The sequence below is a fragment of the Nyctereutes procyonoides genome, unplaced genomic scaffold (assembly GCF_905146905.1).
Source record: "Nyctereutes procyonoides isolate TBG_1078 unplaced genomic scaffold, NYPRO_anot_genome, whole genome shotgun sequence".
NCBI classification, from domain to species: Eukaryota; Metazoa; Chordata; class Mammalia; order Carnivora; family Canidae; genus Nyctereutes; species Nyctereutes procyonoides.
The window spans coordinates 60,876,466-60,893,869 of record NW_026575121.1 but is presented as its reverse complement, the minus strand read 5'-3'; the positions used below and the strand labels follow the sequence as shown (position 1 = coordinate 60,893,869).

The 17,404-nt window shown below is 53.5% G+C and overlaps 1 protein-coding gene across 2 annotated transcripts in view; it reads right to left on the bottom strand.

The window, feature by feature from the left end:
- TFDP1 (transcription factor Dp-1) overlaps nt 1-16,930 on the bottom strand; it is a 42,632-nt gene extending 25,702 nt beyond the window's left edge. Inside the window, exons 1-2 of one of the 2 annotated variants that reach the window (XM_055335846.1) lie at nt 16,902-16,930; nt 16,221-16,295 (exon numbers count right to left, since the gene is read on the bottom strand). In XM_055335846.1, coding sequence (XP_055191821.1) covers nt 16,221-16,232 — 12 coding nt within the window. In that variant the 5' untranslated portion in view covers nt 16,233-16,295; nt 16,902-16,930. The other variant, XM_055335845.1, reaches the window with a different exon arrangement.
- Nucleotides 16,931-17,404: the final 474 nt, after the last annotated feature.

Sequence of the window (17,404 nt, the reverse complement as noted above, 5' to 3'; positions counted from 1 at the left end):
GACCAGCAGCACACAGGCCACCACCACCAGATGCTGGCAGCCCCCCGGTGCGACAATGCCTGGAGGCTATAGGTGCCATTTCTGGAAATGCACTGCCTCTGATGGGATCATCTGCCCAGAGCTGCCAGGTCAGGAAAGACACACCTGTCTTATTCCCAAGCCTGGTTTTCAATTCGGAGCCTAAGAACCACAGGACAACAAATCTGACCTAGAAAGAAGCTAAGCAGCTGGCAACCAGCTCCTGTGGACGCCTACACTGTCCACACTCAGGACGGTGACCAGTTTACCCCACAGCAAGTCTTCCAGACACAGAAATGATCTGTTTGGAGACAGAACATGTGTCAGAATCACAAGAGGTGTGAGCTTGTTTTTCACTAACAAAATGAGAAAAACAAAAACACTACTTTTAATGCTCTTGTTCACGGGTGATGTGGAAAACAGCTTGTACCCCAAGCCTGGGGTATGGTGACCAACATATGAGACAGAACTGGGAGCCCACGGGCCCCAAGCACTCTGCTGGGGCTGGGGAGTCAGGCTCCAGGAAGTCGCTACACCATCAGGCAGACCTGTCCTCGCCTAGGGGCGAGGAGGGAACAGAGATGGCAAGATGGTATGCTGTGTCCCACTGTGGGTCACCAGGAGAGGTGACAAGGCCCGTGGGAACAGCTGCCGTGGAGGCCAGTGCTTTGGGTACACACTTTCTGGTGGCTGCAGAGCCGGGCAGTGTCTCTACTGCAACCCAGCCACTCCCAAATTCTGACCCACAGAAACCCTGCAGGAGAATAAACATTTACTATTATTTTAACCACTGAGCTTTGGGGTCCTTTGTTTCACAGCAATGACGACAGTGGTCAATCGTTTTGCTACAGAACCTAAGGGGAAAAAAATGCTTCTTTTCATCAACTGGGAAGTCATTCAATATATTTCTGAAACAAACTTTAACAGTAGCACACAGATTTGGCACAAATTTCCTGGTGTAAGACCACTCATTGCCAATTATCAAAGACAAACAGCCATGACCAAAGTAATGTATCTAGGTTTCCTGACCTCAGAACACAGCACCTGATTAGTGCGTCCACAAGGAGCGAGCGGTGGCCTGGGAGTAAGCGAGCCCTGTGGTACCCGGCTGGCAGGATCACCGCTGACTACTCAGGCAGCAGAGGCCTGGCAGCTACGATACCAAGCAGGACACTCTTGAGGCCAACTGGCTTCCCTTTACGGATGACCTACACTAGCTCCAGTGCTGGTTCATCCTGCCCAACTGCCCACACTCACAGTACAACACAGTTTCCACACGAAGCCCAGGCCCCACCCAGCTCGTATCCCCCAATTCCGCTCTCTGTGGAGAGACACACTTGAGTGCAGCAGGCTGTGCAGGTCTACTTCATCTGGAGGTGCACAGCCCACGAGGGCTGCACCCCTCCCCTGCAGCAGCAGGTACAGTGGCCCACGACAGCACCGGGTGTCACACAGCAGCAGAAGCGTGAGGACAGAGTCTTTATACTCAAAATGCAAACCTACCCTCCAGTAAGAAAAACACCAAAATGCTAAATTTGTGTTAACACATAAACCAAAAGCAGAAGCACTCGTGTGCCACAACTAACCGTTTTTCTTACAAACATGGCATTCATCCTTTCATGTTTGTGCTACATGAAAACAAAACCAGCTGCTATGTTCTCATGTGGGCAACGAGGATCCCGCTCCCACAGAAAGTCACCATGCCGCCTAGAGAGCTGAGCCAACTGCAAGGGCAGACAGAAAGGGGATTAAGACCACTTTAGATGATTCACAGAATGAGCAGAAGTCACCAGGCTCCAGGTTTCAGAAAGGCCACCCATGGCCCTCCAAGCGCCCTCTACCCCCCACAAGGCGTGAGGGCCACAGCAAGGCCCTGCCTCATCCTGCCGCCCACCCTGGATCTCCTCCCCCTCCACCCACCACATCATCGCCCCCTACCCCCATCCTCTCCCTGAAACACACCCCATGAGACAGACTCCCTCTGGGCACCCGCATGACAAGCAGGACAGAGCCCCAGAGCTCAGGGCCCGTTGGAAATGACCCCCAGCAGGACAGAGCCCCAGAGCTCAGGGCCTGTTGGAGATGAAGCCTGTGACAGGGCAGCAGGGCACAGCTCCCGGTGGGAGGGGAGGCCAGGGCTGCCTCACTGCCCTCCTCCATGGGCAGGCCCCATGCTTCCCACTGCCTCTGCACACTTTCTACTTCCAAACAGGTTACCTACCACGGAATACAAGTCCCTGCGGGGGAACAGAAGCCCCTTAAGGCCAGACAGAGGCCTGGGCAGACAACCCCCATGGCAAGTCCAGATCAAAGCGGTCCCCCAGCCCGGCAGGGAGGCTGGGAAGGGCTGAGTGGCACCCAAGCAGCCACTGTTAAGTCTCAAACAAATGGCAAGACGCTCCAACAGAACTTTACCTCCTAGAAGAGGCAGTAGGCTAGTCATTCAAAGACAGAAGCATGAAAGCACCCAAACGGGGCCAATGAACGGATGGAGAGTCAATGAGGACATGGAAACGTGGAAAAGCCAGCAGAGAAAGAGAAACCTACACACAGATCTCCTCAGGGACAGTCACACAAAACATGGGGCACCTGAAGGAAGCTACAAGGGCCTTGAGAGAGGGACCGCCCTCCTCTACCGACCTTGCCCCCAGTGATACTCCTTCCAGGGGCCCCTTTGCACACGCAGCGGTGGCCGGCACCCAACCACAGTATCAGAAGCACGTCTGGGCCGAGGGGGCATGGAGTGCTGCTGGGAGTGTCGGCAGGAGGCAGACACAGTGCTACCAGCAGTGATGGGTGTGGAAGAGGGCAGTGGAGTCCTTCCACAGAGGCCAACAGAGACACCAACTCCCAGGAATGACAGCACCCACGGGGCCACACAGGAGACTCCCTGGCTCCCTGATGGATACACACAACAGCCACGGAGAGGAAACCTCAACACTGCAAATCATACCACAGAATGCCAAGCGCTGCTCAACACCTCACGTTTCAGGGGGGACCTGCAGTGGGACCTGGCCCTCATTCCACCCCATGGGTCCCATGTAGACCCTCCCTCAAATGCAGAGCCACAGGACCAGGGCCTCCAGCACCAAGGACAGGGCAAGTCCAGAGGACACAGCGGACACAGCCTATGGGCACCCTGCAGGCTCCCAGGATGGGAGGTAAGGGGGAACCACCTAATCCCCTCCCCATGAGTGAGGCCTGACCTAGTGATGGGATCTGCAAAGTCCAAGTCAGGTTTCAGGAGCTGGGTCTTGCTGGCTCGTCTCTCTCTCCCTGTGTGTCTGTGGATCTCACTCCAACCCTCCCCTCCCTCTCCCCTGCCGCTCCCTTGCTCTGGCAACACAAGCTACCCTGCAGCAGGCCCACATCTGAACTCAAGGCAACCCCCCCCACCGCAGCCCAGAAGTGCACGAACCCCACCACGGACCAGGTGAGAGAGTTCAGATGCAGTCCTGCCCACAGGGACCTCAAGGTATTGGGACTCTTCCAGGTCCTAGACTGGAAGCCAGCGCAGCTGCAGCCAAATTGGACAATAGCAGCACACTTCCAGGTGGCCTGAGTGAGCCGAGTAACACTGACTGAGCAGGGCATGAGGACTTGCCTAAGCCAGAGCCCTCCTCAACTCTGCGCACTTTCCTGCCTTCCCCACCTGCCGCCAGTCCACTCCTTGCACAGAAAGGGCACCACAGGAATATTAAAATTAGTGAAAGGGAATAAAGGGAAAGGAGAGAGGATGAATGAAAATATCAGTGAGGGTGACAAAACAGGAGAGACACCTAACACTGGGAAACGAACAAGGGGTAGTGGAAGGGGAGGTGGGTGGGGGGTTGGGGTGATTGGGTGATGGGCACTGAGGGGGGCACTTGGTGGGATGAGCTCTGGGTGTTATGCTAAATGTTGGCAAATCAACTCCAATAAAAAAAAAATTTAAAAAAAAAGGCACCACAGTAATCTCACAAAGCAACTGGAGGCAGCACACTACGTAAAAAAAACTATAAGGTAGAGTTACAGTTTATCACATAAAAAACAGTTCCAAGTGGACAAAAGAATAAAGTAGAAATGATACAAGTAGGAGCACTATATCCAGCACCCCTGCCGTAAACAGCACAGTGAGCTAGCCGTCCTGCCTCCACCCAATCTGCTTGCCCCACAGAGACACCAGCATACTTCCAAGGTTGCCCACAAAGTGCCACTGCAAGAGCCTGCCAATAAGGGTGCTTGTCCCAACTGTGCTTAGAGGAGGAAGCTCCTGAAGACAAACTAAATGCCCATCAGCAGGACCAAAATACATGAACACATCCAAACAACATACTAGCTTGACACTGACACGAATCGTTCACATCCCCAGACACTGGCTCTCCAACAATACTAACAAACTATTGTTCATTATTTTGGGTATTTTTAGAGATACACACCAGAATACTTAAAAAGGAGGCAACATGTTTGTAACCAGCTTCACAATCACTCAGGTGGAGAAACAGATAAACAGCCACAAGCAAGATTACTCAGGATGGGGATGGGGTGCAGGAGGTCACCACCATATTCTCTCTGCACTTGCACATCGGTCTCAAATGTTCCACGAAAGTATTATCTTATTTATATTTATAGTTACCAGTGTATCTAGGAGAAGCTGTGGAGTAAGACAGCAGGGAACAGAATGTGGAAGTTCATTTACATCAAACTGTACAATAGATGTGCAAGTTTAAACACACACCTGGGAGTTACCCCCGCAAATTACCACCAGAGTATTGACAGTAGAGTCAACTGGACTATGATTTTCAGTAACTGCTGGCTTTCTGCTATCCTTTCAGTTCTTACTGAAACACTGTGTTCTGTAACTAGAGAAAGCATAAGGCTGGATAAAACAAAGCATGTGGGGTCCCAAGGGTAACAAGATCTAGAGATGATAAGGGACGGGTAAGGATGCAGCCTAGATGGGAGGTCAAGACCCAGAGGGGGAACCACAGAAATGAAACCAAGATAGTAGAAGAGCCAATGGAGCAGAGGCCCATGTCCACAGACCAGACAGAGCAGGATGGAAGGTCACAGAATGCTGGCCCTGAGCCACAGGCAGGACAGTGGTGGCTGGAGAGTAGAAGGGCAAGTTTGGAGAGGAAAAGGAGCAGCTCACAACAGGAAGGCACTCCAGTGAGCTACCATAAGAAACCCAGACTCTCAAGAGCGAGCCTCAAGTCCACGGTCAGGGCGACCCGGGAGGGAGGAGTCAAATTTGCCAATCCCAGTTAAGCTGAGGGGAAAGGGTGAGGCACAGGTGAGATAGACTGGGGCGGGGTGGGGGTGGGGGGGCGGTTATTGTGCCCAAGATTTCTGAAGTTTCAGTGAGCACGTGGGCGCTCTGCCAGGAGCCAAGTAGACTTGAGTCATTCTTGCCGCCCCGGCCCCTAACCAGTCAGTACAGTTGAACTCAGCAATGGAGGCAAACCTCCCAGCATCCCCCATTACTTGGATTCCACTCCGTGCAGGAACGCCCATACCCCTTGGCTTGAGCACCACCACTTGAGACACAGGATAAACTGTCTCCATCCACCTCTGCCCCACTCCACCCACCAAGCTGGACCCAAATGTCAACCAAATGCAGAATCAATGAACTACCATCCCCACCCCGCTTCAAAGAGCACAGATAGCCAATTGCCTCCTAGTCACACCAAAACACAAGGTTCTGTGTTTCTCCCTGGATTTGTCTCTCTTACTCCCCAGAGTTACAACCCTTCCTAGACACACGCAGCCAGAACCACAGCATCTGCTTTTCCTCCTTATCTGACTGCACTGTGCACTTAACCCTTTGCCTTTTTGCCAGAAAAATGTCAAATTTATTCTAGAGCATGCAAAAATACAAAGTCTCGGGAAGATATAACATGGCTGCAAAACAATTTTTAAATATTTGCCTACATCTCACTTTCTGGTGTTCCTGTAGCCAGCCTGCTAAGGCAGCTGCACATGTTACATACTGCACTTTCACACCTACTGAGCAGGGGAGGGAGGCTGCTCACAGGGCCTGACAGGGTCTCCAAATGGCAGGTTGGGCTGCGATTCATCACTAAGTCACCCCCAGTACAACAGGAGTCCACCTTCTTTATAATGACAAGGTCTGAACCAACCAGATGGCCATACCGAGTGCTCTCTCAACCAAAGTCCATGCTATTTAACTGCCCCACACCCACCCTTCTGATGGGCCTGCCCCAGCTTCCACCCCTAAAGGGGGAGCCCCAGAGTCTGAGAGTTCCTGCAGCCCACCTCCCATGCAATTCGTCCAACTAGTCAGGGCAATCTGGAGAATGTGGGGCAGACAGCTATCTATGGAGAGACTGAGGGTGAGGAGAGGCATGGGGCTGGACGGGGCTGGAGACCCTGGGCGCCCAATAGCGAAGCAGCTTCCCCCACACCCTGTCTCTGGCAGCCTCTGCCCCCTGCACCCCAACTCGGTTCCCAAGCTCAAGCCCTAAGGAGCTGGTCCCTCAGCCACACCAGGAGGGGGTCCTCCCCCAGAGCTGACTGGACCAACTGCTTGCAGCTGCAGAGAGCATCTACGAGGACCTTCTATGAGCTCCAAGTTTTTCAACGCCCTCCACCTTACTGTGAGAACCTGTCCAAGTGCTGCCAGACCGGGTGGGACATGTGATATGCCAGCCCTCTAATCTTTGCTGCCCTGAAAAAGGGACAGGACACTTGTCACCCTATTTACCAACGCGTCACCAAGCCCTGGAGAAGCCATGTGGGTCCGCTCAGAATCATGGCCTCTGTCCTGGTCAGAAATCATTTCCAGAAAATGCCCGCAGTCCCACGGCTCCATGTGGAGGGTGGTGGGATCCAGGCCTGCAGGCCTCTCCAGGGAGTAACAAAGCCCTGTCTGCTCATGGACCATCTTTATTTTACTGGCTAATTTAAAAACACGCTACTCTGACTTCTCTCTTGGAGAAGTTACTGCAGAGCACTTTCTCTCAGAAAGAACCCGACTTCCCTATCAACAAAACCCAAGTGACCAGAGCCAGGAGTTTCAAGAGGACCCCGGTCCTTCAAAGCCTCCAGGGCAGCTCCTTGGGGCCCAGGTGGACCCTCTCCTTTCCCAGGGGAAGGGGTGCTCTGAAGTACAGAGTGAGCATAGTTCCTACAGTCCACACGGAGGCACGCATCACTCAACGACAACCTAGGATGCAAAGATGTCAGGGCCTCAGGCATCAGACACTGACCACCTCCTCAACGCTCCCACCCCCGTGCAGCTCTATGAAGGAGGAAGAGGGGGTATGTCCACAGGAGTCTGGTATACTCGGGAGCCTCTACTTCCTGCTGGGAAGTGCTCTAACACCCAGGTACAGGCCAGCATTTCAAAGCTCTCTGCAGGGATCCCTGGGTGGCACAGCGGTTTGGCGCCTGCCTTTGGCCCGGGGCGCGATCCTGGAGACCCAGGATCGAATCCCGAGTCGGGCTCCCTGCATGGAGCCTGCTTCTCCCTCTGCCTGTGTCTCTGCCTCTTTGTCTCTCTGTGTGACTATCATGAATAAATAAATAAAATCTTTAAAAAAAAAAAAAAACCAAAGCTCTCTGCAGTTACAAAACCCCATGAGATTGTTTAATTTTGTGACTTCCCTCCTGCCCAAGCTAGTGCTCATGCTGGGGGAGGGCACATCAGGGCACCCCAAAACCAGGACAAGATACCTCAAGATCCACAGCCATCCTACTGGGAGGTTACTTAGACAATATCAAGGTAAACACTCATCTTTTATGCTGTATATCATTACAAACAAGGTAGCTAAATCCCAAAAAAGAACAGGTTTGAGAAATGCTGATGTACTAACAACATCCAGGAACAAATAGCTTCTGGATGACCTGGGTTAGCAGGTTCACCGCATCAGAGTCGTGCGGGTTTTTTTTTTTTTTTTTCTTTCATGCAGGGCTTCATACATAGCTGCCACACTCAGCCTCGGGACAAATCTACAGGATGATCTCCCACATAAATACCTCCCTCCCATAAACAAGGACTGAGGGTCTGTCAATACAGGTGCACTCAGATGTTTTCACTCAAATCCTCATTTTTCTGAAAATCAAATAAAACAAAAGAAACAGAAGAGCCCTCCGAGGCAGTCCAGGTCATTAACACTTCCTTTTTTTTTTTTTATAAATTTATTTTTTATTAGTGTTCAATTTGCCAACATATAGAATAACACCCAGTGCTCATCCCTCCAAGTGCCCACCTCAGTGCCCGTCACCCATTCACCCCCACCCCCCGCCCACCTCCCCTTCCACCACCCCTAGTTCATTTCCTAGAGTTAGGAGTCTTTATGTTCTGTCTCCCTTTCTGCTATTTCCCACACATTTTTTCTCCTTTCCCCTTTATTCCCTTTCACTATTTTTTATATTCCCCAAATGAATGAGACCATATAATGTTTGTCCTTCTCCAATTGACTTATTTCACTCAGCATAATACCCTCCAATTCCATCCAAGTCGAAGCAAATGGTGGGTATTCGTCGTTTCTAATGGCTGAGGAATATTCCATTGTATACATAGACCACATCTTCTTTATCCATTCGTCTTTCATTAACACTTCCAAACAGAGGAAGGAAGATCTTGCCCAAGGCTGAACAGGCCTGATGGGCTATACTTATGTTGCACTGTCACAGACTCAGGAAGTTACAAAAACACCTGCCACTGTCCTGAGCCTGGACCGCAGAGAGTCCTCAGGATCACACTAAATTAAGATGAACAAATACATATTAGCCAATCAAACACAGGACAAACATTTAAACTACCTAAAAACGGGGCACCTGGGTGGCTCGGCGGTTGAGCATCTGCCTTTGGCTCAGGGCATGATCCTAGAGTCCTGGGATCGAGTCCCACATCGGGCTCCCTGCATGGAGCCTGCTTCTCCCGCTGCCTGTGTGTCTGCCTCTCTCTGTCTCTCGTGAATAAATAAAATCTTTAAAAAAAAAACAAAAACAAAAATCTGTTGCTTGAATGACAAAGGCAAACCTAAGCAAACCTAGTATTAACATTTTGCTATGGAACAATGAACATAGGTTTAACAAACTTAATCTAAAAAGAGTGGATGGACTAGGAAAATGAGCTCAGGACATGCTCATCAATTCACAGAGAAACATGCTTTAAAAGGAAAATATTCAATCTCTATATCAAGAAATGCAAACTAAAAAAAAACACAGATCCCCGGGTGGCTCAGCGGTTTAGCGCCTGCCTTTGGCCCAGGGCCCAATCCTGGAGTCCCGGGATCGAGTCCCACGTCGGGCTCCTGGCATGGAGCCTGCTTCTCCCTCCTCCTGTGTCTCTGCCTCTCTCTCTGCCTCTCTCTCTCTCTCTATGTCTATCATAAATAAATAAATAAATCTTTAAAAATAAATAAATAAAAAATTAAAACAAAACACAATTTAAAATTCTACCTACCAAATGGTACAAGTTTTCTGGGCTTTTAAACTGTGACCACCAAACTGAATGTCATGACAATGAGCTCTCCTTTACCACCTGATGAAACTCAGTACAAACTGGCAAATCAGGGCAGCCCAGGTGGCTCAGCGGTTTAGCGCCGCCTTCAGTCCGGGGCATGATCCCAGAGACCTGGGATCGAGTCCCGCATCGGGCTCCCTGCATGGAGCCTGCTTCTCCTTCTGCCTGTGTCTCTGCCTCTCTCTCTCTCTGTCTCTATGAATAAATAAAAAATTAAAAAAAAAAAAACTGGCACAATCATTTTGAAAAGTTATAATGTCTCAAAGACAGCACAGGAACGTGCACACATGCCTGCCCGTGGCCACGCACAGTTGCACGTCCAAGAACTTATCCCTGAAGTCATCACAGGTTGGCACCAAGCAGAGAGGAGAAAGCACTGGAACCCCACAGCTGGAGGCTGGGGACCTAGGGCGCACCCACACGGTGGGATGGAGGAGCATCCCACCCTCTCCGAGTGGACGTGGACGGCTCAGTAGGTGAGGTGGTACGCTCACGCTTGGCTGTGTGCACTCCTAAACACCTCTTTATTACTAAAACCCAGGAATACTACAAATACTCTAGAAGGCTGATGTGGTATCTGATTGACAGACACCAACACTGGCTATCACGTTCAGCTGAGGGAAGACACTCAAGTGGGCTGAGAAAGCTTTCTCTCCAAAGCAAAGGACTGGGGAGTGAAGAAATACTGGCTTGGATTTAAAATGATGTGTTTAGGTTTGCATCATCCCATTTCCCATTTCACGTCATGTTTTCAATGAAAGCCGACCATCTACAACTCCCCAACATGCTGTATCCACACACAGCCACTAAACCCAGCATGGCCCTGAGGACTGCACACACCTCCCCACAAGACAGGCCTGCCACACAACACTGAGTCAGCAGGTGCCCAGGGGGTCCCACCTCTAATTTGGCCAGCACAGACACCCCATAGCCGAAACGATGCCCGCTCGGCAAGCACCTGCTGGGTGGCCCTACACCATCTCAGACCAACACCCCCCACTCTTCCCTGCAAACCCCGTCCCTCCAACAATATGAAGTTGAACGCAGGAGAAACCAGGTATCGATTCTGAGAGAGAATTTCCTTATTGCTCTACATTTAGGTTTCAAACAGTAAAGAGAAGAGGTTTTTAGAAAGGTGGCTCAGGGTACCTGGGGGGCTCCATCGATTGAGCATCTGCCGTCAGCTCAGGTCATAATCTCAGGGTCCTGGAATCGAGTCCTGCTTCAGGCTCCCTGCTCAGTGGAGCGACTGCTTCTCCCTCTCTCTGTCCCTCCCCCTGCTTATACCTGCTCTGTCAAATAAATAAAAATCTTAAGAAAGAAAGGAGGGAAGGGAGGAAGGGAGGGAGGAAGGAAGGAGGCTCTGTGTGGAAAGCATCAAGGAGTCCACCGCCAGCCAGGCCGCACACAAATACCACAGGCCCATTTCCAAACGGCTCTGAGACAAAACAAGAGCACAGAACTGATAATGTGATAGACATCACTTTTATTTTTTTTTAAAGATTTAATTTATTTATGCTAGAGAGAGAGAGAGAGAGAGAGAGAGCGCGCGCGCCAGAGACACAAGCAGAGGGAGAAGCAGGCTCCATGCCGGGAGCCCGATGTGGGACTCAATCCCGGGACTCCAGGATCACACCCTGGGCTAAAGGCAGGTGCCAAACCGCTGAGCCACCCAGGGATCCCATTTTATCTTTTGAGTTTTGTGCAAGGTATTCATTCATACAACACCTGTTTTACAGCAAGATGCTCCACAGCAACACTTCTGATGGAGCTGTAGCTTTCTGCTTATAATCCCATCCCAGAGTTTTTCCAATGCCATTCCACACAGAAAGCCATGAATTCTGAAACATGAGAAGCCTATGTAAAAGCAAGCATGCCACCATGGCCCTCCTCGTTTCATAACCTGCATGCACCCCACAGACTCCCCTCTCCTGTCCGACATGATGTCACTGCTTCATGAAGGAGCACCGGACCCCACAACTCACTGCATCCAAACTGAAGGACTGAAGGAAACCACGTTACTACTTTACCACGTTTATTTCTCCCACCCTCATTTCACCATGGAGGTCTGGGTCTGAAAACTCATACTCAGTATGTGTATTTTTAGATAAGCTCATTAGTCTCCTAGCAGTATTAAAGCAGGCCTCATTATATCATCCCTCCAAAACTTACATGGAATGCATTATTCCTTGGTCTTCGGCTCTCACATAACACTGGTTAAGAGAATTTTCCACAAACTCACAGAACACCAAGTGAAGTCACAAACCAGCTTTCAAAATGGAGGCCACACACTCTGCAGAGGGACTTACACACCACCTCCTTCACCAGGAGCTGCCACTGCACTGCCCTCAGTGCTCGGGCTCCCACCCCTGCAAATTGCAGGGGTGGGGCCATGCTGGAAGGGCCACTACACATACCGGCATCCCCCTCAAAAGCACCTCTATAAGTTTACAGACCAAGTGGGCACCTCCCTGTTCTTCACAAACCTTCACAGCACTGGAAAAAGACAAGAACACAGTCTCCCCTCTGGTGCTCACGAGGGACTCGGGCTCTGCCTGTGACCTTGAGGAAGGACACAACCCCCTGTGGGACCACAACACACACACACCACATAGGCACACACAGCTCGCACATGGGCACACACATGTGCACGCACGCTACATGTGCACACACAGCTCACACACAGACGTGCACACCACACGTACACACATAGCAATGCACACAGCTCACACACAGGCACACAATCACATCAGATGTTTCCCCTTCCTACTGCACACAATGGCAACTTCTCAAATGACCATGTTTAAACAACAATTTCTCTATCTTCCCTAAAGTTGATATTTACATCTAGAGCCTTTCTCAGGGCTGAAAATGTAACTGTCTTCTCAGGCTGCTGAACCTCCCCAACTGTGATCTATAGCCATGGGAACCTTGGTTGGCACAAAACAAAATTCAGATACCTACCTTCATGAATCAGTACATAACCTACATTTTTCACTTCCCAGGGTGATGAGACCCCAGGACGGAGGGACAGGTCCATGGCTGTGGAAACCAAGACCCACGGTGTCCCAGAGTGGCAACTGAAATGTCACCATGTACCTTGCCCAGTCAAGACTCTGCATAAAAGCCACATCACTGCCCACAATGACCATCTAAGGAAGACCCCACGCTTCGGGGCTGAGCCCAGAGGAGCAGCCTACGTGCCACCAGGGGGTCCCATGCGGGCCCTGGTGGGAGACCCAAGGCAGTACTCTGCTGGCTGCACTGACCCCTGGGTGTTGCCCCCAAGGCTGTCTGTCCAGGACTGCAGGAGAACCACTCTCACGAGGTGGCCAGTCTCTACAGCCAGGGGACTCCTGTCCCAGAGCCCAGTACCTACAATATTCTTAGATTAAATTCTGGAAGTAAACCCCAAAACTATTACTCATGGTCACTTCTGGGAGTGACAGAGGGGAGGATCCTGGTCACTTCCACACTGTGCTTTGTATCATCTGAGCTTTCTCTCCTCCACCCAAGTATGAATACTTAGACTTTGTACCATTAGATTTGTACCATTTGAATTTTTCAGCGCCAGCATACAACCAACATAATCCCAGTAAATAAACGTCAAAGACCCACTCAGCCCTTGCCTCCCAGCCAGCTTCCAGGACACAGGCAAGAGTGGGTCTCCATCCTGACACACTGCCTCAGGCCACAGAGCCCTTGGTCGGGCCAGAGTCAAGCCAGGGAAGCAGGAGGGCACACAGGGACCCGCCCACCAGTCACACACACTTCCAGGTGAGGAGACGCACTTGCAAAATGAAATACTAGCGATTCATCACCGAGGAATCGGGCTTATTTTTACATGTTGTTAGAAGATGCAAGGGTTTTTTTAGCCAAAAAATGACAGTGTTTTGTCTAGATACCCTTTTAAAACATACAGAAATATTTATTTGTTCTCTAGAAACAGAATACACAAGGTACAGTCAGTGCCAAAGCAGCTAGGCTCCAGATCCATGCCCTCCCCGTCACCCATTTCAGTGACAACAGCATTGCTTCCCCAGGGGCCTCCACCGCCAGCCCACCACCCCACCTGCCCTCAGAGCGTACCCATTCCTCCATCCACCCTCTACCCCTCGACCCCCGGCCCTCCCAAGCCCCAGCCCCCGTCAGCCCCTCTGCCCCTCACTCCCCTCCTGCCCCAGCACTCTTGCCCCTTCCTCCTTGCTCCCGGCACCCCCCAACCCCTCACTCCCCCCATGCCCCAGCACCCCAACTCATTTGCCATCTCCTGCCACTGCGAGCTTTATGAGAGCACCCGAATGGCACAGCTCACTCTCTGCTGGGCCTGGGCACTTGGCAAATAGCAAAGGATGGACAAGATGTACGTATGAAGAAAACAAGCAGGTCAGCTTCAACGCAGGAATTTCCACCTTGTCCCCATGTGCTGAGAACTAAGGCAGATGCACCACACACAGAAACCAGCGGGCCTTGCTCATGTCAATTCTGTACTGAGACATGCCTCCAACAGGATGAGCAAAAAGATACAGATCTTCCCAGAAAATGACATCAGGCCCCTCCACCAGGCACAGTTCAGGGGATCAGCCTGCAGCAGTGGTCTGCATGCCCAGATGCCTGCCCAGCGCCACAGCGTGGCCCCCCAGCTCACAGGTCAGCATGGCCATTGCCACCCCAGGCCTGCTGCCCTCCCTAGGCCCTCTCTAGCTGGCAGCCCCCTCCCTCAAGGGCTGACTCCTGCCCTTTAAGGCCTGCCCACACCCACTACCCCATCACTCCCAGTCAACACACTCAAGCCATCTAGCGACCCCAGCCTGTGGGTGGTGTCCCTGGACCTCCGCTGGAGGTAGGAAGCTACCACACCATTTTCCCCGTATCCTCTTGACCAAAATCTGCCTGGCTGACCCCTTTTTGTCTTCTACATTTGTCTTCCTTCACTGTGACCCCACCCCCCAGAACCTCACTGCAGCCCCCTCCAGCCTTCCAGCCCACCCCCCTCAGCTCACAGGGCTCACCTCCCACCTCTGCTTATGGGCTTTGACCTTCCACTTAGCTCAAACTGCAGAGCCACTGTCTAAATTAACTACTGCTGCTTCCCCTCTGACACTGGCTGCCAGTCTTCTTTCCAAACTCAGATATCATACCCCTACTTAAAAAAAAAAAAACAAGGCAGCCAGAGAGAAGGCCGAATGCCTTCCCGTGGACACACTCCCCATTCCAACCCAACTCACCAGCCCTGGTGAACCCTGGTTCCAGCCATACCTGCCGTCCACAGCTCTCAGGACAGGGCGGCACTTCACTCTGCTTCTTCTCACACCGTTTCTTGGCCTGAGCTACCCCACCCTCCAGTGTGTCACTTTCCACACTGCAACAAATGCCCCAACCTAGCTGCAGGGACACTGTGCACTTTGCAGAGGTGGCCGCTGTAGAAGTGACCATTGGAGGAGACAGCAGATACCACCAGAGGCTCCAAGAGGCCTCCATAGTCCATTAAGGAAGAAAATAAATGGGCCTCCCCGGAGCACACAGCCCAGAGCACCTGGCCAACAGAGGCTCCCGCCGAGACGCCTACTTCATGTTACTGAGCATACACCACCGGTCGGGCATCTTTGGGGAATAAACACCAGAGACCAGGGCACAGTCATCAACAAACATGACCAGAGGTGATAACCTCAACCTCACCTTGTGTACAGATTATGACTTTAAGTCAAACCACAGCACACAGGGTGCAAGTACATATTCACATGCTCTCTGCCAATTAAACCCAGAGCTGGAGGGCAGGAGCCTAACAGCAGTGCATGCCCAACAGGGGCTGGGCACGGGGCATACCTTCAATGAAGCTTTTTGAAAAATGGCAAAATGTTTGAAATGATGGCTTAACACGCATTGCTGGGTTCCACAGAGAGGAGACACACTTGGAGCGCATCTCGGGTTTCAGGGAGATGCAGGTCCTCTGGGCTTCGTCTCCAACTCTCTGCAACAAATACTGAATAGCCGCTTCCTCAGATAACAGGGCTTTCTGAGAAGCCCTACAGGGCAGGACCGCCCTAGGCCAGCCGACATCACAGAGTGCGGCAAAGAACCGCACCACCCCTCAAACAGGCTACTTGGGGACCTAAATGCCTGTTTCTTGGTACAAGCTTAAAAAATTTATTCGGCATGTTCCGCAGTTTCATGACAAATATGGAAAAAGCTAAAGTAGAATTTTTCACATTTCAATAGTCACCAAATTTCACTTTTCTGAAGCAAAAGAAACGTGGCCAAACTCCCCACAAACAGGTGCTCAGGGAACATGCGTGCATGACCAGACGCAGCCCCACACAAATATTCAAAACCAGAGGTTAACACAGCCCAGGGGGCTCCAGGAGCCACTGGTGTCACTGAAGGGCCTCCAGGCTGCAGGGGACCCCTGAGGCACCCCCCAGGCACCCAGCCCCTCCGGGCATCCCCAGCCCCCCTGGGCACCCCAGCGCCTCAGGGCACCCCCGGAGCTCCTCAGCCCCTCCCAGCGCACCCCGCCCCCGCGCCCCAGCCCCTCCAGGTACCCCTTGGGCACCCCGGCCCCTCTGGGCAACCCTGTCACCCCCCAGCACCTCCAGGGCACTCCCAGGCCTCTCCGGGCACCCCCAGCACCCCCAGACTCCTCCATGCGCTCCTCCAAGGGCCTGCACACACCAAGCAGGCAAGGAAAGCAAAGAACGTGTCCGCAGCGCGCATCACACGTACTTACATCTTTTGCCATGTTACCAGATCCGTGAAATCGATGCTATGAATGCTCACCCCCCAGAGAAGAAAACTGATTTTTCTGGTAAGAAAAACGGAAAGACAAGAAATGAGTAAGAACGAAAACCCGGTAAATAAACTCTCAACGCTCCCCAGCGCCGCTACCCCCCGCGGCCCGCCCTAGGGGCAGGGACAGCCTCCCGGCCGCACAAAGACCCCGCCGCCCCCGGGCCCCCGTGACAGGTGGGCTTCCGCCCCGCGGGCCTGTCACCGGCCGCCGCCGCCGCCGCCGCCGCCGCCGCGCGCGCCTCCCGCGCCGGAACCCGCCGCCGGGTCAGCGCCGCCCCCACCCCGCGCCGCGCCCGGGCCCCGCGGGACCCCCGCAGCCGCCCCCCGCGCGCGTCCCGCGCCCCCCGACCCGCCCGCGACCCCGCCGGGCCAGGCCAGCCGTGAGCCCCCAGGGCTGCGCGGACACGGGGGACCAGGGGCCCGTGGCGCACACGCGGCGGCACGGCGGCGGCACCGGGGCGAGCGCCCGCGCGCCCGCGCCCCCCGGGGACCCCGGCGACCCCGGGGACCCCGGCCCGCCGCACCTGGCTGGCTCCGGCGCGCGGGCACGGGCGGGGTCCCGGCGGCGCGCTCGGCCCCGGGGTCCCAGCCCTGCGAGGCGCCGGCGCGCGGGGCTCACCCTGCGAGCGGGCGTCGGGCGGCGTGACGTGCGCGGCGCGGCGACGTGACGTGTGCGGCGGGCCGGCTCCCGCAGCGCGCCTGCGCGCCTTTTCGCGCCTTCGCCGCCCTCCTCCTCCTCCCGCCGGTCTGGCCCGCGCGCTCTGAGGGGGCTGGGCTGGGCGCGGGTGCGGGTGCGCGCGTGCGCGCTGGGCGGGGACGGAGACGGAGACGGAGACGGAGACGGAGACGGAGACGCAAACGCAAAGCCTGGCGCCGCGAGGCCGTGGTGCGCGCGCACCTGGAGAGGGGCCGGAGGTGTGCGCACACCTGGAGAGGAGCCGCGAGTGCGCACGTGCCGCTGCGCGCGCACTCACAGAAGGGCCGGAGGTGTGCGGAGCTGGAGTGCGGGGCCGAGGGTCTGTGTGCAGCTGTGCGCAAGGGAGAGAGGAGGCCAGGTGTGTGCATGTGCACGAGCGGATTTGTGGGTGTGCGCGTGCAGGCGTGCACGCCCTAGGAGGAGAG